Below are 23,538 nucleotides of genomic sequence, written 5' to 3'. Positions count from 1 at the left end.
AATCACAGGAAAGTACACATTGCAGTTGCTCACTAATTCTCACTTGTGCTGTAATGGTTGTCTGGGATAAGCGATAAGCAAACTCGGGTTTCATTAACTTGAGAAAATAAACGGTAGAAGGCAAATATTGTTTCTTCTAATTGCTGTTACGGAGAAAGATTCTTTATGGTAGCTGGAACCTACTACTCATATTTTTTCTTTCTCCGACATGTTACTGTTTGAAGTTAATATCACAAATCATAGTTTTGGTACAAGAGTTGGACGAGACTTTAATATAAAGATCATCAAGATGTCCGGTGATGTTGCATTCTGCATTTAATTGTTCAGAAGGTTGGTTGCAGAAGAAAGATCTTACGGGTGATAAGTGCAGGTTTGGACGCACAACATTTTACAACATTCAGAATATCTCCAGATTGCTCTTGTGGAGAAATTAAAGCTAATGAGAGATTCCACAAACCATATTCCAGGCAGAAATTAGTTAGTTTCCCGAGCTTTGTATTTAAAAGGGAAGCTGATGGAGGTGCATGATAACGCCACAAAGTAGACAATTTTTGAAGGAAAATTGCATTGAATGGATACAATACCATCTTTAGTTCATGAGTATGAGATTCACGCTAGCCACAAGCTCCAAACTTTACAGAAGTCAGTACAACTTTACTTTACAGTTCGATCTCTCTGCATCCAACTGAAGGCAGGTGGGACGCCATTGTAGCATTGATGCATCACCTGTTAATCATTCTCACTGGGGTGGAGATAAGACTGCTGCTCCTTGCTATGTTGGATCATTGTACATTGCGATTGATTGAACAGCAGCTGCCACACCCCCTCCAGAGTACCACTTCCTCATAATAAATTAATAAATTGACAACTCTGACCCCTCCCCCCCCCCCCCGGTTATTACATCAAGACTGTGGTCCTATAAGTAAGCTGCTATACAAGCAGAAGCAAGAGGGTGTACCATCTGCAAGGATGCAATGAATGTAGTATACGATCCTGTCAACATAACAGCCAGGCATGGTAAGCAAAACTCAATATGGAACCTGTTCAAAAGCTGGACTGTTGAGGTGAAGAGGTGAGAGTGCCAGCATGGTAGTGCACATACAGCAAACTATTGGTAGGAGGATGTAGATTACATATGTAATGACTGTATAGAAGATCACGCTCAAAATCTCAATTCTGATTTATTTAATTTCCCACATGTAAAATTTATGAAATAATATGTGCACAGTAGTTTTACATTGATGTGTTGAGGAATATCGATGACAAAAGGGATAAAGATCTCACCCAACCGGGTTTTCAAGGAAGTCTTCTGCGTGCTTTCAGAAGTGCAAACTCCTTGATGTAATTGAAGCCCTAAGAATTGAAAAGGCCCAAAAAAATGTAAATGAGTTCAACTCGGTAAATATGTATAATTAAAGTAAAGATACAATGGATCTTAATGTCTTACCAAGCTTGCCGACATTTCACTGCCTCTTGACGAACGACCCTTTTTGTATCATCAAGAGCTTTGGATAATGCTTGCAACACCTACATATGAAAAGACACATTATGATAATCCAGGCTTCATGAGAAAGACAAGAAGAACCTCTTACACTCCTGATAAATAAGCGGCATCCATTGTTAGGCATTTAGTTAGTGTTTAAGGATCTTTTGATAAAATGTTGGTGGAAATTCTGATTGCTCACACCACAAAACACCAACCTGTGTTCTCATGGGGTATATCCTTGCATGCGGCAACTCTGACATGGCAGCAAGGCACTGAATTGCAGTCTCTCGAATCACCTGATAATTTAAGAAATTTTCAATTTTAAAAAGGTCTCAGCCTATAGTCGGAAGTGAAGGAGAGTAGTGGATTCTTTTCATTAAAGTCCTATTATAACAGGCTCTTGATCAAAAGAGGAATCAGGCTTTCCACATCTATCTATTTGATTCCTAGGTCACCACGATGGGGAGTTTCTTCACTTGGTTAGCAACGAGTGGTGCGATTCTGAGAGCTGAAAACTTGTGAAAGAGTAGAATTCCATATATTAGTTGGTATTTTATCTGCAAAAATCCGGACAAAGATGCGGACACATTTCCTTTACATTGTCAGGTAGTGTCTAACTTGTTGTGGGAAAACTTTAGATGTTTTAGACTACAATGAGTGATACCACGCACTGTTATGCAAGCACGCTTCAGCTGGACGTTTAGAAGATGGAGGACAAGATGAAGGGTGCAAATTGTTGTTCCACTAGCACTAATATGCATTGTGCTGAGAGAAATAGGAAATATTTTGCAGGGACTAGTAATTTTGTACATTTGAGGAATAGCCTCTTGTTCCTTATTTCTTTTTGGTGCACCCACGAGTTTTATATTTATACAGAAGATTGGAAGAGAATCAAACTTCCTTGTAGGTTCTCTACTTTTTGGCATACTGCTATATGAGAGTTATTTCCTGCCATCATCAATAAAATTATTTTACCACATCACCAAATCCCAAACTAGAAAGAAACTTTTACCATCATATGGGGATAGGATGTGAGCTCAGTAAGTCGGCAGATAACTGTGGGCGCATTTTCTATAATAGCTTCTTGTCCTGCATCAACAAAAAAAGAAGTCGGAAAATGAATGATGAAACCATTGAATCCCAAATTTAACATAAAAGCATGAAACAATAACCTGACTAACCTCAAGTTGGAGAAAGACAGGTTTAATTTGTTAAGATTTAGTAAAGAGCTTTTCGCTCGCAATTTCGAAAGCTTACACTAGGGGTTCTCCAGATCTCTTAAAGGAAACTCTTATGAGGTTCCCGGGAAATATTCAAATATGCCACTTATATTTGGTCATTAGCGCGCACAAAAAAAAAACTTCCGTAAGTATAAGATTGGCAGCTAATGAAGCCTTTCTAGATTATTCAAGCAAATTTTCTGAAAGCTAATTGCCTATGTCTATTAACTTCTTCACGCAACCTTGAAGATGAACATGTGCAAATATGCAAGGTACAATTAATATGCAAATCCTTAGCGGATGATTGTCCATAAGCAAATTATGATAGCCGATGTGATAAACTTTTCAGAACTAAAAAGAAACTCTCACAGAGATAAGCAAATGGCCTTACCATTTTTATCTGTTATTATTCCAGAGAGAACTATTATGACACTGTAAATTATCTCCTTATGAGAGACATCCTTGCTTAACATAAGAAAGCAATCTAAAATTACAGGAAGGACCTGCATACAAAGATGAATATCATAAGCAATTAACCTTAAACCTGACCATCAACAATATGAGTACAAATAGTTGGTCATTGCTGCTCACTCACCTTTTTGGCATCACCAACAATAGCAGCAAGAGGAGTTTCTGATATCAGGTGTGCGAAAGCTTGATAGAGAAAACACCTGAAATCACGGGAGGATTAACTTAAGGCAAGCCATCTTAAAATTTGATCAGATCTACAAAAGTTTAATTCAACTCATTACAGTGAGCTCTTTTAAGATAGAAGTCCTCTTATTCAATCTTATTAATCAGGGAAAATGATGTAGCTACTGAACTTCAAAAAAAAAAGTTACTAGTTTTATTTTAGTGAATGCAACAAAACTTTGGAAAACATATTTTACGGGGATTCATGTGTGCTCTGACGTGGATATGTTCAACATTTAACAAGGCTTTAGTGCACTTCGAAAATCCACATGAAACAACCCATACTTTTTTATATCAAGTAAAGTATAATTTAATTTAATAATTGGGATAACTCCCGCATACAAGAGGTATTCCTAAAAAATAGAGAATCTACAGAAAGCACATGAAACAACCCATATACGAGTAGAACACAAGTATTTAGGCAAATGAAGATCGCGCATAACATAGGTAACAAACTGGGACATACAAGATGGGCAAGCTTGAATATTGATTCCGTTTTTTTTTTCCAGATGAGTATTGAAATTTCATAAATGAGAAGAAAACCACCTCCCCAACTTTTTCTTTTTTTCCGATAAAGTACCCCCCCCCCCCCCAAATTATGCTAGAGCCACATACCCCTTTCCGCCTTTGATGAGCAGCTTCAGAACATACACTATTAACTTTGTTTTAGAAAGAACATACGCTATTAACTCATAACTAGCACCTCATGGCTCACACTGATAGTCTTCAGAATTATTGAAATTAAATAAAAATGACTTCTTTAAGCAAGAGGTTGTGAGTTCGAGTCACCCCAAGAGCAAGGTGGGGAGTTATTGGAGGGAGGGAGCCGAGGGTCTATCAGAAACAACCTCTCTACCCCAGGGTAGAGGTAAGGTCTGCGAACAAACTACCCTCCCCATACCCCACTAGTGGGATTATACTGGGTTGTTGTTGTTGTTCTTTAAGCAAGCTAATAAAAATTACTCAATAAACTAACTTAATACAAAGACCACAAAAGCTTCTTAACATCTATTGGCGTTCTTAGGCTTCTAAATGTTTCTTGACTTTCTTCAACAAACCATAAACCAGAAGATTACAGTCTCCATTATCAACCAGATACAAAATGAGAGTATGAAGCACGGGATATACAAAAAATTTAAAAAAGGGAAGCCCAGTGCATGAAGCATCCCGGCCACGTAGGCAGCCTAGGGTAAGCATTATTGGCTGATTCCACGTCTCAAATCCGTGACATATAAGTTACACGGAAACAAATTTAACGTTGCTCCAATACAAAAAATTAAACAAATGAAATCAACTATATTGATACGTACCGTGTAGTGGATGAGTCACATTTTACTATTGCAGATAAGAACATAGGCAACATAATGTTGAAAAACCGTTGCTTATAGAGTGGGCGAACGATTGCATGATAATTCCTGTTCAAACAAGCATCAGAGTCGCTCATAAGAATATGAAATGCATCCGCAGCTGATTTTCTGAGACAAAGCACTTCATGCTCTGCGCCATCTTTCATTTGATCCTTAAAAGGCAGCAAATTTCCATTATGTCCACTTGAAACTAACTCACTCAAGAAAGTCATAGTCACATCTTTTAGCTTCTCATGACCCCGCATAAGCAAACCTTTCCCTATCCATGCTAATCCAATAACTGCATGACTATTCATACTGCTTATTCTCGGGTTACCCATATTAACAGCACCACCATCATTGCCTTCTTTCCCAATAATAATGTTGCACCACATCTCATTCTTGAATAACGTATCAATAACTTCTTCGAGACTACAGTCTTCTGATATATTTACAGGAAGTTTGTTAACCAAAGACCCCAGGGCCTGAGCTGACGGTAAATGACCTTCAAGGAGAGTCGTTGTCAACAACTGTAATAACAGTCTTATATTTGGTATCCGAGTTTGAGGACGCAACGCAATTACAACTGATGCGAAGAGTGAAGTAATCCATTCGTCTCGACAAGACAAACCATCAAAAGTCTGACCAAGTTGACTTTTCTTGTTAAAGCGATTGGTTCCTAGAATCAAATCCTTGGATAGGAATAAGGAGCATGTTGCCATCATATCAAAAGCTTTCCGAAGAACCTTTTCCTGGCTTTCCACTGAACAGCCTGCCACAGCTTGCTTCATTGCAGCCATTGTTGCGTCCAGAAACTCCTGAGGTAAGTATGGTATGTTAACATTTTTAGTCGTACTTGTGGGAAAATAAGATGGAAATCAAATATTTCTTCAAATAGAACAAGATATGTGAAGAGGAGGAAAAGAAAATATGCTATGCTTACATTTCCCTTTACTCCTAGACTCAAAGATGTGATATTTTCCATTTTAGCAAAAATATTAACTGCAAGATTCAAAGAGACCTCCTCTGCACCTCCATTGCAATGGAACCTGAGAGGCAACCAAAAACTACAGGTCAGAGCTTTGGTAAAAGAACATTGAAAATATTGGGAATGTTAAGTTATTTTTTTATGAAGTAGGACTGTTAAGTTATTTAACTCATTTAAATACAACTGCTAGCCAAAAATTCCGATCATCTTCCAGCCTACATAGGCCGACTCCACCTGCCAAATGGATCATATAGCAGATTGTTTTGTTAGGATGTGAGACTTAACCATTTCCATGCTACAAGAAACAGTGACAACAGAAATAAAGGTCAGAAAAGAACAACTAAATACTGTATACTTTTAGATCTCCCTTTTTCCCTTTGTTCTTTGCCCTTCCTTCCTTTGTAATAGTTGAAAATTTTATACATACTTATTAATGAGTTTTAAAATTTATTAGATAGTTAGTGGGCCTAATTTATAATTATACATGCTAGTGAGCATGGAAGTGATTTTAAATAATAATAATAATAATAATAATAATAATAATAATAATAATAATAGGGATAAAAGGAGTGGGCCCAAAACCTGCATCTCATGCAACTACACGTTTTAGGACTTACAAATTTAAATAGGGAAAATATTGATTCCTTGTTTCATTAGAAGATACCATAATATAGGGAAGAACAAAGAGGGCACTGTGACAGCGGAAACAATTAGTGGGAGTTGACTACTCTTTGGAAAGCTTCTTAGCGGAATTTTTGTGGAAGGAAATGGCTATAAAATCAGGTACTTTATCAATTTTTGTACAATGGTATGCATGGAATTGAATTTTTTTGCAGAGGATAGTTATTATATGTACCCATATAATAATATTTCAATGATTTGGAACTAATTCCTAACCCTTCCTTTCAAAGTCTCCACTAAAACGTAGGACATCTATTTTCCTTGGTTGTTGGCATTAATTAACTAGTAATGTGGTAGTGATTAGAAAGTAAGAAGGAAATAGTAATAGCATCCATGGTTGTATAGTAATATTAATAATGCAAATAGAAATATTGGGTTGAAATCTACTTTTTTAAATCTGCCATGGAAAAGAATTATGGTGATACAATTTCACCAGTTTTGATTTCTACCATTTTGAATTTAGGAAACATAATACTTATGCCAATGATTGACACAATTATTGTAGTAATGATGATGGCAATAATGAAGTGAAAGAATTATATGGTATAATGTGATGACTCGCCATGTCATCATGCCACATAGGCGCCATTTGGCATATATTAATGCCATGTGGAAGCTTACATAGGAGGAAGGCTTGCATTTGTGAGAAGATTTTAGAGTAGTATGGACATTTCCTTTGGAAGACCCTAGATCCCTATGGATTTGCTAGGAAAGTCCTTGGAATCTTCTAGGCTTGTAGAGAATTCTAGAGAAAGTCCTTATCTTGTAAATATTAAGGACTTGTGTAACAATAAATATTTACATACTAGCCCCTAGGAGACTAATATATAAAGGGGGTCATTCATTTGTAATTCATCAAGCAAACAATTCAAGTCCTCTCTAATACAAAGCTTCCTTTAACAATTCTCTTGTGTTCTTTCTTCCATTCTCTTAGCGATCTTGAGTGTAGTAAGGCTGATTTGGCATAGCAAGAACGTGAGCAAGTTGTACAAGATCGTGAGCGAGTTATCAAATGTCGCACGTGTACTTAGTTAACAACTAAGGACGTGACAACGTAGTGGCAAACGACGGAGAAATTAACGCTGCCAACACTCAAGTCAACGTCATCCACGATGCTGCTGGCAAGAGCGGCCGTAACAAAAACAGAAATGCCACCAACAAGGGCCAGGAGGTGCCACCCGAGGTTGTGTCAAACGAAGGGCTTACATCCCAAGAACCATCTGCCATTGAGGCGAGCGAGGATGAAGTGGAGGTCCTGCCCGAGGATGTCTCGCTCGGTAAAGAGTGGGTGATGAAGATGAACGCGGGGATGGACGCCGTGGAGATCTTTGGCCAACGCTTGGGGAAGGTGGAAGGCACCCTTAGCGTTCTTGAGGGGCACACTCTTGAAGAGATTGAGAGCATCCGAAATGACTTGGAGGGACGTACACAGACCGAAATGGAACTAAGGCAAACTATCACTGCCTTAGAGTACAGACTCATGGAGGCTTTGAGTACTATCGATGCTATGAAGGCAAAGATAGAATCACTCGAGGAGCATGTTAATGCTGGCGTGACCGAGGCAGCCAGCAATGTTGTGGTGACGAGGGAGGCCAAGATCGAGGCTCCCAAACCCCCGGTGTTCAAAGGTGTTCGTGATGCACAAGAAGTGGAAAACTTCCTTTGGCACTTGGAGAACTACTTCAAGCACGGCAAAGTGAAGGACGACGAGGCCATGATCAACACTGTAGTGTTGTACCTCTCAGAGACTGCCATGCTATGGTGGAGAAGGAAGATGGCCGATGTGGATAAAGGTCTATGTACTATTAGCACGTGGGATCAGTTCAAAGCCGAGTTCAAGCGACAGTTCTTTCCAAACAATGTCTTGTACGAGGCAAGACGCAAGCTTAGGGAGTTGAAGCAAACACGGAGCATACGTGTCTATGTCAAGGAGCTCACTACCCTTATGCTTCAAATCCCCAACCTGACCAATGATGACTTGTTCCACTTCATGGACGGGTTGCAAAATTGGGCTAAGCAGGAGTTACAACGCCGACAAGTCGCAAATATAGACCAAGCCATAGTGGAGGCCGAATCATTGATGGATTTCAGGCATGACAAGCACGACAAAAGGAAAGTCAAAGAATCAAAGTTTAACAATGTCAAAGGTGGGGGAGACCGTGGCAAAGGCAAGGAGATACAACAACAATACTACAAGACTCAAGATTCCAAAAAGTTGAGTGGCCGTCAAGGCTACGCCGAGAAGAAGGCGCAGGCCGAGAAGAAGGGATATTACATATGCGGAGGGCCGCACAGCTTCAGGAATTTCCCCGACCTAAAGAGCCTTAGCGCCATGGTCCGTGAACGGAAAGAGCAGCCGCAAGGAGAGAGTTCGGGAACCGCACAGTTAGGTATGATCGGATTATGCGGTGCTGTCACAAAGCAATCTATCCAACCTATCGAGAATGGCAACCAGTACGTGGATCTCACCATCACCAACAAGCCTGCTCGTGCAATGGTGGATACTGGAGCAACTCATAATTTCGTGACTGAGGCTGCCACAAAGAGACTAGAATTGAAGCTTGCTCCAACCAACTCCCGCGTCAAGACCGTGAATGCCGAGGTACAAAATGCTCGTGGGGTAGCTAATGGAGTTGGTGTCAAATTGGGAACTTGGAAAGGTATGACAAACTTTACCGTAACCGCTATGGATATCTTTGACATCATATTGGAACAAGAGTTCTTTAGACATTGTCATACTTTGATCGACCCCTACCTCCAACATCTCTTGGTTATGGAGCGAGAAGGAGCTTGCATGGTACCTACAATGTCTATGCCACACGGACAGAGCCAAGCACAACTCTCAGCTATGCAGGTTGTCAAGGGGATCAAGAAGGGGGAGCCGACGTTCGTGGCAACCATCGCAAGTCTGGAGGAAGACAGAGTTTTCAAGAGATACTACCACCTTGCATATAGAAGTTGCTTAAGGAAAACAAAGATGTCATACCCGAGGAGTTGCCTAAGCACTTGCCGCCTAGGCGAGAGGTGGATCACAAGATTGAGTTGGAGCCAGGGGCTAAGCCACCCGCATTTACCCCATATCGTATGGCACCGCCTGAGCTAGAGGAGCTCAGGAAACAATTGTAGAGCTGCTAGATGATGTTCACATTCGCCCATCAAAGGCACCTTTTGCGCACCGGTATTGTTCCAGAAGAAGAAGGATGGATCACTGCGCTTGTACATAGACTACAGAGCACTTAATAAGGTCACAGTAAAGAATAAGTACCCGATCCCGCTCATTGCTGACTTGTTCGATAGACTTGGGCAAGCCAAGTACTTTACTAAGGTGGATCTTCGCAAGGGCTACTACCAGGTTCGCATTGCAGAAAGGGATGAGATGAAGACAACATGTGTGACGAGATATGGAGCCTTTGAGTGGTTGGTGATGCCACTCGGCTTAACCAATGCACCAGCCACATTTTGCACCCTCATGAACAAGATTTTTCATCCCTACCTTGAACAATTCGTGGTAGTCTACCTAGACGACATAGTCATTTACAGCAACACCTTGGAGGAGCATATGGAGCACTTAAGGAAGGTTTTCCAAGTCTTACGGGAGAACGAGCTATACATCAAGAGGGAGAAATGCGAGTTTGCACAATCAAAGGCGCACTTCTTAGGCCATGTTATTAGCAATGGCGAGCTACGCATGGATGAGGCTAAGGTACGTGCTATCACGGAGTGGGAGGCACCTATAAAGGTAACTGAGTTGAGATCCTTCCTTGGCCTTGTTAACTACTATCGTCGGTTCATCAGTGGCTACTCAGCAAAGGCTGTACTATTGACCGAGTTGCTAAAGAAGAACAAGCCATGGGTTTGGACGGAGCATTGTCAAAGGGCGTTTGAAGACCTCAAGGCAGCTGTAACAGATGAGCCAGTCTTGGCATTACCTTACTTTACCAAGACATTTGAGGTGCATACCGATGCCTCGGATTTTGCCATTGGAGGTGTCTTGATGCAGGATAAGCATCCCATAGCATTTGAGAGCCGCAAGTTAAATGAGACGGAGCGGCGTTACACGGTGCAAGAGAAGGAGATGACCGCCATTGTGCATTGCCTTCGTACATGGCGACATTATTTGCTCGGGTCGAGGTTCGTGGTCAAGACCGACAATGTAGCTACTAGCTACTTTCAGACGCAAAAGAAGCTCACACCAAACATGCTAGGTGGCATGATTTCTTGGCCGAATTTGATTTTGCGATGAAGTATAAGCCGGGCAAAGGGAACGTTGTAGCCGATGCCTTGAGCCGGAAGGCCGAGCTTGCTGCAATCACTTCAACAAGATGGGACATTCGTGAGGTTATAAAAGAAGGCGTGCAGCATGATCCAACAGCCAAACAACTTATCGAGTTAGCCAACCAGGGCAATACGAGACGTTTTTGGGTCGAAGATAGTCTACTGCTTACCACAGGTCGGCGGGTCTACATGCCTAAGTTTGGAGACATTAGACGGCGGATCATAAGGGAGAGTCATGACACAATGTGGGCTGGTCATCCAGGCCAACGTCGCACTAGGGCCTTGGTTGAGTCAGTCTACTATTGGCCACGCATGCGAGATGACATAGAGTGTTATGTGCAGACTTGTCTTGTCTGTCAACAGGACAAGGTTGAGCAACAAAAACCCGGAGGACTTTTGGAGCCACTACCAGTTGCAGAGCGTCCATGGGAGAGCGTGACTATGGACTTTATCACTTGCCTACCGAAGTCCGATGGTTATGGTACTATTATGGTGGTCGTGGATAGATTTTCCAAATATGCTACCTTCATGCCCGCCTCACCAGGTTGCATTGCTAAGGAATCCACCAAGCTATTCTTTAAGAATGTGGTGAAGTATTGGGGCTTACCAAGGCATATTATCAGTGATCGAGACCCCCGTTTTACTGAAAATTTTTGGAGAGAATTATTCGACATACTTGGCACGGAACTGCACTTTTCCACTAGTTTCCACCCACAGACAGATGGACAAACGGAACGGGTCAATGCCTTACTAGAATGCTACTTGAGGCATTATGTAAGCGCGTATCAGAAAGATTGGGCAAGGCTCCTAGACATCGTCCAATTCTCTTATAACTTGCAGCGGAGTGAGTCCACGGGGCGGACACCATTTGAGCTAGCCACAGGCCAACAGCCACAAACTCCACATTCATTACCAGCCGCATTCGAGGAAAAGAGTTTGGGGGCTTATCATATGGCCAAAGGATGGGAGGAGCAACTTGACACTGCTAAGTCCTACTTGGATAAGGCAGCTAAGAAGATGAAGAAGTTTGCAGATCGTAAGCGGCGTCCCACGGACTATAAAATTGGGGACATGGTCATGGCGAAGTTTAACCCAAGATAGTTTAAGGCACTATGGGGCATGCATCAGAATCTGATTCGCAAGTATGAGGGGCCATTTAAGATAGTCGCCAAGGTAGGCAAGATCTCATACAAGCTTGACATGCCATCGTATCTTAAGATCTACCCAGTCTTCCATACCAGCTTGCTTAAGCCATATCATGAAGATAAAGATGATCCGAGTAGGGGCCAATCAAGTCGAGCGCCTATGACTATCACCTCATCGCATGATAGGGAGATTGAGGCTATCATGGATTACCAGGCGAAAACAAGGGCAAAAAGCCACTGCTATGTTCCTCGTCCATTGGAAGGGGCAATCACCGGAGGAGGCCACATGGGAACGATATGAAGATTTATGGCAATTCAAAGATAAGATCCGAAAGTTTATGCAACAACATTGCGCCGCGGTCGTCGCAACATTAGGTGGGGGAGAGTGTGATGACTCGCCATGTCATCATGCCACATAGGCGTGATACGGCTGTGAGCCATGGTGTTGAGTTTGATACTTTGATACGGCTGTGAGCCATGGTGTTGAGTTTGATACTTTGATACGGTTGTGAGCCATGATGTTGAGTTTGATACTTTGATATGGCTGTGAGCCATGGTGTTGAGTTTGGTACGGTTCAGAGCCATGATATTAGGGCATTGTGTATGCTTCTTGATATATTTGGGGCATTGTATATGCTTCAGTGAGCATTGTGTATGCTCTGTTACATAATTGAGGCATTGTGGTGCCGTTGTGGTCTTATAGAGGTGTTGGTTAATTTCTTTCACTGCAGTTATGACAAGTCCATAGTGTGTAGTAGGTTGAGATATGTGTATTCTTGTTAGTTAATTGTTGTTAACTCTGTTAATACCTATACATTGTGTTATGGTATAATTATCGTGTTTAGTATATTGTTCTTGTTGTAGTGTGTTGTATTTTCTAACACTTGTTCCAGAGGTATTTAAAGTGGCAGGTCGAGGATCTTACTGGGTTATATATACGTATAACTCACTCCTTACTTGCATCTCTATGCAGATACCGTTACGGGAGATAGAGCTAGTGACTGACGAGTTTGTTCGAGTGGATCCTATTGCTGAGGTGAGCCGTCGCATTGTTCGTGGAGACTTTCGTTTCAGCTTTATCTAGTTTATGTTAGTTATTTCCTTCTCTTTGGGGTTTGCATACCCGTCAGTTAAACTCATGTTACTTTGTTAGATGTTTCAAGGCCTTAGTGTGGGATTTGGGCTAGAGTTTTATCATTTGAGTGATTGTTGGTATTTCTATCAATTGACTAAGGTATTAGTTTACAACTATTTTGTCTTTAATTACTAAAAATACTTTTAGACCGGTATTTATTTTTCCCTCGGTGTTTGTGTAAATGGTTAAACGTATGAGAAATGGGTTCGCCTGGCAGGTGGTGTTAGCTGGGTGCCAATCACGTCTAGGGGTAGTCCGGGACGTGACATCCTTTCCTCTTTTATTTCTTAGTTCATTCTTAATATTCTCGTTTGTGGGAGCATAAGTGAAAAAAGCAAGCAAAATTACATTTTTTACTTCACCATAAGCAGGAAATGACACTGTGACTTCCTTTTTCAAAGCAGAAGTTAGTGAACCAGCAAAAAACTGAGTTGCATCAAATATCACACATAAGAAAAATCAACAGAGACTACTGGTCATCCATATGAGGATGCATCACAATAGAGAATGCAGTAGGGAGAAATATCCAGAACAGAGATGGAATAGAATGGAAATCTAATAAACAAGATAAATTAAGATCGCCTACGTACCATGGAAGTACCTTAATGGAATAACATTCCAAAAGCACAGCTGTCAATTCAGCTAACTGCAGATTTCCACGGACCTGCAACAAGAGAAAGTAGTTTTGTTAAGGTCAAGAAGCTAGGAAAAGGAAAAAGAGAGTTAAACAGACAGTTGTGGGGGGGGGGGGTCCTCCATTTCTAGTTTAGTCATTTGCAGCAGGAGTTAATGGGAGCAAACACCTACTAGATGTGTACTAAACATGCCAAAGAGAGAGAACAATGCTCTACTCTAGTTTAGGCAGTTGCAGTAAGAGTTCATGGAAGCATACACCTAGATATGAGCTAAACAAGTCCAATATTAAAGTAAAAAGAGACTAGGAAGCACAAGACGAGAAGAATGACACTACAAACTTGACTTAAGAATAACACAAGGATGCACATGACATTTCCTGTAATGTGGCTTCAGAATGCCCAGAATTAAACAGGTGAAGCATGCGGTGAATTAATAATGGCCTAGAGGTTTCAAATAGTACACGTACAAAAATCTCAGATAAGTTGGCAGATATAGTCTTCTCCAATTGGCTTGCAGCAGTAAGCATGAAACTCTTCCTGGTCATTCCAATGTCAAAAATGGCCTCTAGTTTGAGTGATGGCAGCATATTTAAGTCACCCGAAGAAATTAGAGAAACAATCTTTTGCATGACAATACTGTTAAAGCTAGCTGCCTTCACATCCTCGTCATACTTATTGACAAACAAGCTGATTTCCACTAAAACTTTCAACGCTGCCTTCCATAGAAACGTCTTGTTGAAATCAGATTCAATGATTGACATCAAAGTCAGCAGGATTTTCTCATACATGAACTTTGACGCTGAAATAAAGCTTCCAGGAAATGTAGCCAAGATCTCCAAACCTTTAACTATAAATTGAGCACAAAAAAAAAAGAATGTTTCAGTCAAAAGCAAGTAAATTACACTTTACAAAACACAATGAGCACAGAAGACACTCACATTCCCTATGACGTTAACAGGATCCAAGTGATCCTAAGACAAAGCGTGGACTATTTTAAACTATTTTAAACTATGAATAGCTCGTGGCCTACCATCATAAAACCTTTTTGGGGAGAATGCAGATTGGAGCTATGGGAAACTTGACAGGACAAGTAAGACCATATGACCTATAGTACTAAGACTAAAGAAGACAGCTTAGTTCCAGAACAAATTCATTTGTGAGAAGTATTTACCTGCTGCATAAACATAAGCATTCCAAGTGCTTTCAGCACAACTTGCTCGAATGAGACAAAAGAAAACACTGCATAATGATGTGGAGAAACTATGAAGTATCTGGCACCAAGTGTCATGCGATAGATCCGGAACTGAAGCGACTTTATCGGAGCTGACTACCAGCTGTCTGCATGCAGCAAGGAGTTCAACACAAAGATACAAGGCTCCGAAGTTAAATTTTGCATCCAAAGCTGAATGAATAGCCTCGGGGGAATTTTCAACCGAGAGCCTTAAAGCATCCACCAACCGAGGAAAGAAACTTTCAAAAACTTTATTGCAGGAAGACCCAGAAGATTTAACACAAACAGAAAGAATAAGACCAACTGCATGTAATCTCTGCTTGTATTCAGAAGAAAGACTATTGAAATCGTCGAACTGGGAAAAGGACTTTAGAAATGTGCTTATGTCCCCATCACCCAGAATCAAATTTAAGAATGACGCATTATGCTGCCGAACAAGCACCTGAAGAAGTTCAAGGGCCTGCGTCATAATTTCACTCTCATGAAAACCTATTCCATCTATTGTATTGGAATCCACTGACAAAACGGAGTGCGGACAAGTAAATATTGCATCTTTTAATGCAGACCAAAGGGATTCAGTGTATTTTTCCATTCTATCTCCTCCATATTTCAATGTGCAGTAGCTAAGGTACTTAAAAGATTCCACCTGTAGCACAAGAATCAATGAAAATATTGCAAAATAATACATTCAATCCAAATGCTAATAAGGTAAAACTAATAGAAATAGTTGGAACTAACCTTTGCTGATGGCAGAGAAGAAGATAGTTTTTCAAGAAGTAATGGAATGGCTGAGGGTTCAAAAAGTGGCGTGGAAGCAAACGCCAGCTAGAAGACAGCAAAGAATGTTAGAATCTAATTAAAAACCAATAAGAGGAATATGGAATATAATAGGAATATGAAAAACGATAAGAATGTGAAAACGAATAGCAAGTTATTTTTATTGCCTCTTTGAACGAAGACACCAGAGCAAACTATTGCACCCCCGACATAATTAGTTGATAAGATTTCCTTATGTATGGGAATAGGCTCTTAAGTTCAACATTTGGAAAGCATGTATCATCTGTTCAAATTCAAGAACTTCACACCTAAAATCTAAAGGTTAAAGGTGAAAAGATTCGGGTTTCAACAATCAACCCAATTAAAGGTTAAAAGATCCGGGTTTCAACAATCAACCCAACTAAAATCCTCTCAACCACGATAACTGGAGAGTCTAGGGCTGGCATGAAATGCCTCAACTGTTGATGGACTAGGTTGTCCATCCGGACAGTCAGAAGAAGATGCCAAAATTCTAAATGTTAAGACTTAGCTGATCAATTCATTAACATATTAAATTTTTAATGGAGACCATTTCAAGCTTCAAACCAGCTTCCTTCTTTTTTGGGATAAAGTAATAATTTTAGTATCAAACTTCTTACGCTGAAAGAAAGAGAATATTTATCATCCAGGCACTAAAGAAACACCTCCCGTGGAAGCATCCTAGGGAAGCGAGATAATACATAAGCACCTACAATCAATTCACAATGAGCATAGAGATTGAATCAGAGTTTTATGGCTTTCTCCTATGCCAAGTCACATTACTTTTTTTAAAAAGACCCATAGAAAGTAAGCTTTTTTAAGGTCTAGAAAAGTTATAAGCTTCAAACAATGCATACATTGTTCAGTTAAATTCCTCTTTTTCCAATTGGTACAACTGCTTAGTAAATCTGTAAGAATTTATTTTTGTTTTCTAATTAGGTGGAGCAAAGCTACTCATTTGCACATGCATATCTTTATACATGCTCCTTCAGCAATAAAGACATATCAGAAAACTATACGTTACATATGTTGTGGACCAGAATGAGCCTTCCCCAGAATTAAGCTGCAAACTCTAATGCTGCTAACCTCTTATAGAAAAGTTGGAAGAAGAGACGTCTATTCTCGACTAGAGATAAAAATACCAGCCTTTTCTAACCAAACCATAAATAAAGAATTAACATGTTAACCAAAGTGATGCAACTCAACTCAGCATATAATATCTACGTTTTCTCGAGATTCACAAAATCATGAACAGTCAATCTTTTGGGATCTCGAAGGATCCTATGTGCCTTCTGCTCCATAAATGGATTAACCTGTTAGTTACTTTTATCATGAAGATAAAAATCATAATATTCTCTACAAAAGAAGCTTTAGAAAAGGTTATAATAATTGCATTTTAAGAAATTGGCATACCATTAGGGCCCTTGAGAGTTCCTCCCTCTTTACATCAATTTCATCACCTTTAGGCTGGATTTTCCAAAGAGCGAGACAAAAATAAATTGTCAAGTAAAGGAGAGAGAACAATAATGACTTGGAATTAGTATTACTTATCAAAAGAATATAAAAAGACTGTAATTTATTAGAACCTGATAAATTAGCTACCTTCTCATAAGTCTAAGGCTATTAGTCATGAAATCATTGCTTATACTTCCCCTTGAAGGGTAGGAAAATTATTCTTGAATGGTATCACCAACCCCCGAAGAGAATAAATAAGGTATAGAAGCAATATAGGACGTCGTGCAATTCTAAAGTTCATAATCAACCCAACCCATACTTTCTTGTCCCACAACATATATAGCGAGGTTAAAAGCTAGTCCATCACTTCTCTTTCCGTTTCTTTCAAAGCAGTTCAGTTAGAGATGATATATCATATGTTGCCTTCGGCCCTTCATGGTTGCAGATCATTTTCTCATTGATGTCGGACGAGATAGCAGTTTCACATTTTTACTTAATTATCAATTCATAACAAGGATTAGAGCTTTCCAAGGAAATCTATTAAAATATCTTCACTAAATCTTGAAGCGGCCAGCATAGTCAGATACATATTTCCTAAATTCAGAAAAAACACAAGAAAAGAGCAGAGAGACAGTATGATTCAATGATCTCACATGGGTAAAATGGATAGGAAAGTAACATCCCAAAATATCGAACAGATCCCCTGCAAAATTCGCCAATGGGCCAGAAGATTCGGGAAATAATTGTGCCAGAACTTCAACTACACGAAATATGAGCATCAAGCATTGTGGGTCCTTTTCACCATCAATAGCTTCACAGATTCCATATACAAGATCATCACCCTAGGAAGCCACAATCCAAGATTAAAATTAAACAAGTAAAGGACTAAAACGCAACCAAATACATAGGAAAAGGAAGTAATAGGTTTCTGAAAAAGAAACTAGATATTGTAGTCAAAATAATGACAAATGGGGTGTCGGAGACCTCTATAAAAGACGGGTATAACATATTTTTTTTTATTGGTATTTGGTAAGTGTTAAAGTGTGACACTGGTACTCCATGTGAAGGTGGTGTTTCAGTTTAACTGCACCTGATTTAAGAAATTAAAGAAGACTTTTCATATGTAAGCCATATATGCAAAGTACAAAATTATCCTTTTAGATGAGTGGTGCTGAGGGTTTCAGATGTCTTTTCATTTTCTCTCTCCTTGTAAAAGAATGAACTTTTATATGAATTGGGTCCCAACAAGTCATGTCATTACGGGTAAAATGGGAATGCATTAAATAGTTTCCAAAAAGAGAAAGATATCATTCTTTTAGGAACAAGATTAAGAAGGCAAGTGTGTCATATAAAATGGGAAGAGAGTATAACATATTAGCACCTCATATCTACATGACTGCATATCTCTCAAGTGAAGAAGATTTGTAATCTTTGCAAATTATACCGTCATAAAGCCACTCGGCCTAATTGCAAGAATTCAAGAAACTAGCTTTATAAGGGTGTCATAAAATTAAAGTAGCTAGAGCTAGAAACAAAGATGCATAAGACATTGAACGCCAAAATTTTCTTTTGTTTCTTTAGTATTTTGGTGTAAAGATGAAACACCAACTTGTCTACATAGCTAGTCCAGCTCCTAGGAGGCTTAGTTATTGTTACAAGTAAAAATAACCCCATCTTGGATTAGTTATTAGTGAACTTTTTCGATTTATCCAAATAAAAATAACAAGCATCCAAGGGTGTGGCCTAGTGGTTAATGAAGTGGGTTGAGAAATGAGAACCATGAGGTCTCGGGTTTAAATCCGAGCGGATGCAAAAACACTACGTGATTTATTCCCATCTGTCCAAGCCTTGGTGGACAGAATTACCCGGTACCTGTGCTGGTGGGAGGTAGCAGGTATCTCATGGAATTAGACGAGGTGACCGCTAGCTGGCCCAGACATCACGGTTTTTGAAAAAAAAAAAAAAAAAAAGTACACCGAGAGCTAGTAGTTACTTATATTGTTTTGTTGCTTGCCCCAGGACAAATCAATGAAGATACTATCAAACAGTAAACCATGCTAAAATTATCATATAGATGAAACATAATTAACTGAAAAGAATTAAAAGCTATTACCAGTGACAAAAGGGCATCCGGATAACGATCCAATAGGCATTCCAATATTTGAAGACAAAGCTGCAAGAATAAGACAGTAAATTCACACTAGCTGGAGATACTATCAACAGATATTTTGTGTCATTCCAATTTTATCGGATGTCTCCGCTGGGACAAAGATACTATCAACAGATGCAGAAACAACAGTTTATTTGTCCATGTGCAATCATTTTACCTTCCTGTCTTGCAGTCCCAATAACTGCACCTGCAGGTTTTGCAGATAAGACTGTGCAACGGCCTTTGCTTGACTCTTATTGATCATGCCAGCATCACTTTTCCTCCTTAGAAGAGCCAAACAACCAACAAGGGCACCATGCAACGCTTTCCAGTCTGCCTGATATAAGTACAGTATCATCTAGTCAGAGAACTTTAGATGATAACCAATTAAAAGAACAGAGGTAAAGATACATGGTGCATATAGCTATTAAATTTTTACAAACTGTTGGACTGGATTAAAACAAGCAGATATTCTGCTGGAAGTTCAAGTCGATAAGGACGAGCACCAAGAAGGATCAGAAAAAGGTCAGTAATGTATCCACTTTCAAATGGGCAAGTAGGAGTACTTTTTCGTATGTGGATCCATTAAATTATGCAATTAATATGTTGCACACAGATTGAAGTTCAGGGGAGTATTAACGATTCCAGTGTAAGGTAAAGAGGAATAAGAAAGTTGTATTAGCAGTATTGTTAAGAGATTGTAACATCATTGGGAAAAAGCAATTTCCAATCTGCAGAAGAATCTCTATGGTAGTAAAGTAGGAAAACTTAGAGCTGATAGGATTGTTACATGGGAGCAACAAGCTGATTTATCTTCTAGTAATTAGTCAAATCTACAACAGATGATTGAAAGCATGTTCCCTATGAGAGTTGTGTCCTTCAATTACAAAGCAACACATGAACTTACTACTAAAGGATAATTTGGAGAAAGATGGAGTCATAAATTTTGCATGCATTGAGAAAGACAATACACAATGGTAAATACAACTAAGTAGGCAAAAACATAAAAGATGAAAAGTAACTCAAACAAGCATCGTAGAGATGTAAAAGTATGCAGAAGAAAAAAAATTTAATTGACCGCATTGAGTTCCAAAAAGCAAAATAGCTACGTGCACAAAGCACCTTGTCTTTCTATGACAAATTCCTGATCCTAAAATGTTTGCTCACCAGCCTCTCTGTGAAGAATTCTACTAAGCTGCTTATTGCAGTATCACCCAAGGGCTTCGATATTAATTGCATCAATAGTTCTCCAAGTAAGAGGATACCTGGAAGATAACAGGTTATCTAGCATAGAGAAAACAAAGGGAGAGAAAGAGGGGTAAAATAAATTAGGGAGAAAATATTAATATTATCCAAGACAAAAAGGAGAAAAAGTGTTTGGACCTTATGGAGCTTTCAACATAGTTTTGCAAATAAGCACTGGACTTTAATGAAAAAGGCGCAAATGAAAAAAAAAACATATGAATTTCAAGTGTAATAACTATAAAGACAAATAACAATCACATGGAAAAATGATTTTAAAAACTATAACAAAGTGAAAAAGTTATTGTTTGGTGCTTTTGTCATCATCCTACCAAAGTGAAAGATAAGTTCTATAGAAGAGTTATAAGACCAGCAATATTATATGGGAACAAATGCTAAGGTCCAACACCTCCACGAGATGAGTGCCGCGGGACCAGTTACCCCAACTCTTTTTCGTATTGACGGAGTGGTCCGCATGGTTTATGGGTTTTGCAGGTATCTCATCTTCACTAGTCAATATATACTCTTCTGAGCAAGATGATGGTACATCTTCTCTCAGTTGCTCTTTCTAATAAAATTTTCTCGACATATTAAAAGCAGTATATTGTACATGCAGCACTCTTAAGAATCCCTATCCAAACACCGACATCAAAATATGCAGAATAATGTCTAAAGATTAACAACTAAGTCATACTATCAAAATGTTCAAACTCAATGCACTCTGAAATCCCCCTTCTACCTCTTTGGTGTCTCGGAAATGCCCCACATTCAAAGAACAATGGCACAAGGCAGCAAGAACTGTAAAGCGACTAACTGATATGTCGAACTCTAAATTGATTGAAACGTTAATAAAATCATTTATCTTATCCAAAAAAAATGGTTTTTATAATTAAAATACAACTATTCTTTGTCAATGAATAAATCATCCCTTCTCAAAAGAACAATTTCGGTTCATAAATTCAGATATTCCAGCAAAAATCCTAAAATAGCCAAATCAACTCATGTCCCAAACCAACATTTGCACTTCTAAGAGCCAATTGTTTTTTTTTTCCTTCAACAAATACTTCAATTGTAAAACTTAAGATAACAATAACCAAAAGATAAATACTATCAAGACAAAAAGAAAAGGATACCTCTTGAACGAATGATATTATCTGTAGTGGTCAAATACATCTCCATTTCTCTAACCTATGTGTATCAAACCCACACAAATTTAGCAAAGCAAAACAATAAGCTCAACAAATTTCAGAACAAAATAAAAATCTAAAATAATAACATACCAAGACTTCTAAAGTTAACAAGTCATTTTTCAGAAGAAGAGCAATTGCATCAATGCTTGCCGCCTGCAAAACGCAATTAAATTATTGAGAAATGTCGCGTGAATTGTAAGTTGAGAGAAAGAAAGAAAGAAAGAAAGAAAGAAAGAAAGAAAGAAAGAAAGGAGAAAGGGACCTGCTGTGCCGGAGAGCTAGAAGAGCTAACGTAAGACTCAATGTGATTGACATACTCAATTGTAGGAGTCGCTGCCATAGCAAGAGAGAGAAGATTTTAGGACAAAGGTAATCGGAGGGTTTAAGGTACTGCAAGGGTTTATGAAATACTAGTATCTCTCAAAGTAATTGAAGACGGAGCGCTGGAGTAAACTGCCGGAGTAGAAAAAGCCAAGATACGCGCACTTTTATACGTACAGGATTATTATTATTCATATACATTGATCATTTATGTTATAAAATAAAAACTATAAAGTAAATAAATCGAACATAGGTAGATTGATATTTTTATTCAATTTCAAACTGATATACATAATGAACTAGCTGTTGTGTAAGCTGCTTGTAAGCTGCTATTCTAAGCTGTTGTGTAAGCTGCTACTGTACCAGATATAGATAATCTTCTACCAGAGATAATATTTATCCATAATGGAATACCGAAAGGATAAGCTTCTTTAGGAGGCTTATTTCCAACGGAGTACTAAATGAACATCCATAATATAATATATTAATAACACTCTCTCTTAGATGTTCATTAAAAGATATTGTGCCTCGTTAAAACCTTACTAGGAAAAATCCAGTAGAAAAAATTCTAGTGAAAGAAAAAGAGCACATATTTAGTAATACGCAATTCTAGCTGCCTCATTAAAAACCTTACAAGAAAAAATCTCATGGGAAAAATTTTAGTAAGGAAAAAAGAGTACAACGCGTATTTCACTCCCCCTGATGAAAACCTTGTTCCAAATATTTGAGTCTCTGCATTTTAATCTTGTATACCATCTTCTCAAAAGTTGAAGTTGACAAAGATTTAGTGGACAAATCTGTTGGATTGTCACTTGAACGCATTTGTTGCACATCGGTGTCACCATAATTTTTGAAGATCATGTGTGTAGAATAATTTTGGTGAAATGTGCTTCGTTCTATCTCCTTTTATAAATCATCCCTTTAATTGGGCTATGCATGGTCTTCGTATAATATTGTGGGTTTTTTATCACATTCCAACCTATATTTTTCTCGAATAAAATGAATTACATATCTCAACATACGCATTCCATACTTGCTTCATGAATAACTATTATCTTAACATGATTTGAAGAAGTAGCAGCAATAGATTGCTTTGTGAAGCGTCATTATATGACAGTACCTTCACATGTAAATACATACCCGATTTGAGAACAAACTTTATGGGGATCGGATAAATAACTTGCATCTGCACAACCAATATGATATGCACCACCTTCGTTAGCATTAGCAAGATACATAAGTGCACCAATTGCACTGAGATAGAGTATTTCAGGACCAAGGAGTTCTTTGTCCTCTTCTAGAGGTCGGAACGGATCCTTATTCACTTCATGTGATTGAACACCCATTTGGTGTACTTAATGGGTGTGCTTTGTCCATGTAAAAGCGTTTTAAGACCTTTTCTGTGTAAACAGATTGATGGATAAAGATCTCGTCTGGTAAATATTCAATTTGCAGACTAAGACAAAGTTTTCTCCTTTGGAGCTCTTCTGGAGTTCCTATGAGATTTATGTCGTTAACATAAACAACAAGTATAACAAACTATGATATTGT

General features: G+C 38.9%; 1 protein-coding gene across 1 annotated transcript; it reads right to left on the bottom strand.

The window, feature by feature from the left end:
* Positions 1-548: 548 nt before the first annotated feature.
* LOC107788467 (MMS19 nucleotide excision repair protein homolog) lies at positions 549-22,133 on the bottom strand. The gene is made up of 21 exons (XM_075251335.1): positions 21,929-22,133; positions 21,757-21,819; positions 21,610-21,664; positions 20,402-20,499; positions 19,413-19,571; positions 19,199-19,258; positions 17,739-17,927; positions 17,044-17,097; positions 15,574-15,660; positions 14,776-15,481; positions 14,072-14,451; positions 13,560-13,633; positions 5,689-5,794; positions 4,710-5,563; positions 3,302-3,377; positions 3,098-3,209; positions 2,499-2,575; positions 1,702-1,782; positions 1,448-1,527; positions 1,285-1,353; positions 549-993 (listed from the first exon to the last, which is right to left on the bottom strand). The coding sequence occupies exons 1-20, from the start codon at positions 22,004-22,006 to the stop codon at positions 1,320-1,322; spliced, it is 3,423 nt and encodes a 1,140-aa protein (XP_075107436.1). The 5' UTR covers positions 22,007-22,133; the 3' UTR covers positions 549-993; positions 1,285-1,319.
* Between the last annotated feature and the right edge of the window lie 1,405 nt (positions 22,134-23,538).

Source organism: Nicotiana tabacum, chromosome 4, assembly GCF_000715075.1.
Source record: "Nicotiana tabacum cultivar K326 chromosome 4, ASM71507v2, whole genome shotgun sequence".
In the NCBI taxonomy this organism is placed as follows: domain Eukaryota; kingdom Viridiplantae; phylum Streptophyta; class Magnoliopsida; order Solanales; family Solanaceae; genus Nicotiana; species Nicotiana tabacum.
This window is presented reverse-complemented; position numbering and strand designations above follow the sequence as displayed.

What these genes read in the sequence shown, in the direction of transcription:
- LOC107788467 (XM_075251335.1), bottom strand. Translation starts at nt 22,006, where the DNA reads ATGGCAGCGACTCCTACAATTGAGTATGTCAATCACATTGAGTCTTAC. An exon ending in CTAGCTCTCCGGCACAGCAG is followed by an intron (nt 21,820 to 21,928) that starts GTCCCTTTCTCC and finishes TGCGTTTTGCAG; the next exon opens with GCGGCAAGCATTGATGCAAT. An exon ending in TGGGACTGCAAGACAGGAAG is followed by an intron (nt 19,259 to 19,412) that starts GTAAAATGATTG and finishes TTATTCTTGCAG; the next exon opens with CTTTGTCTTCAAATATTGGA.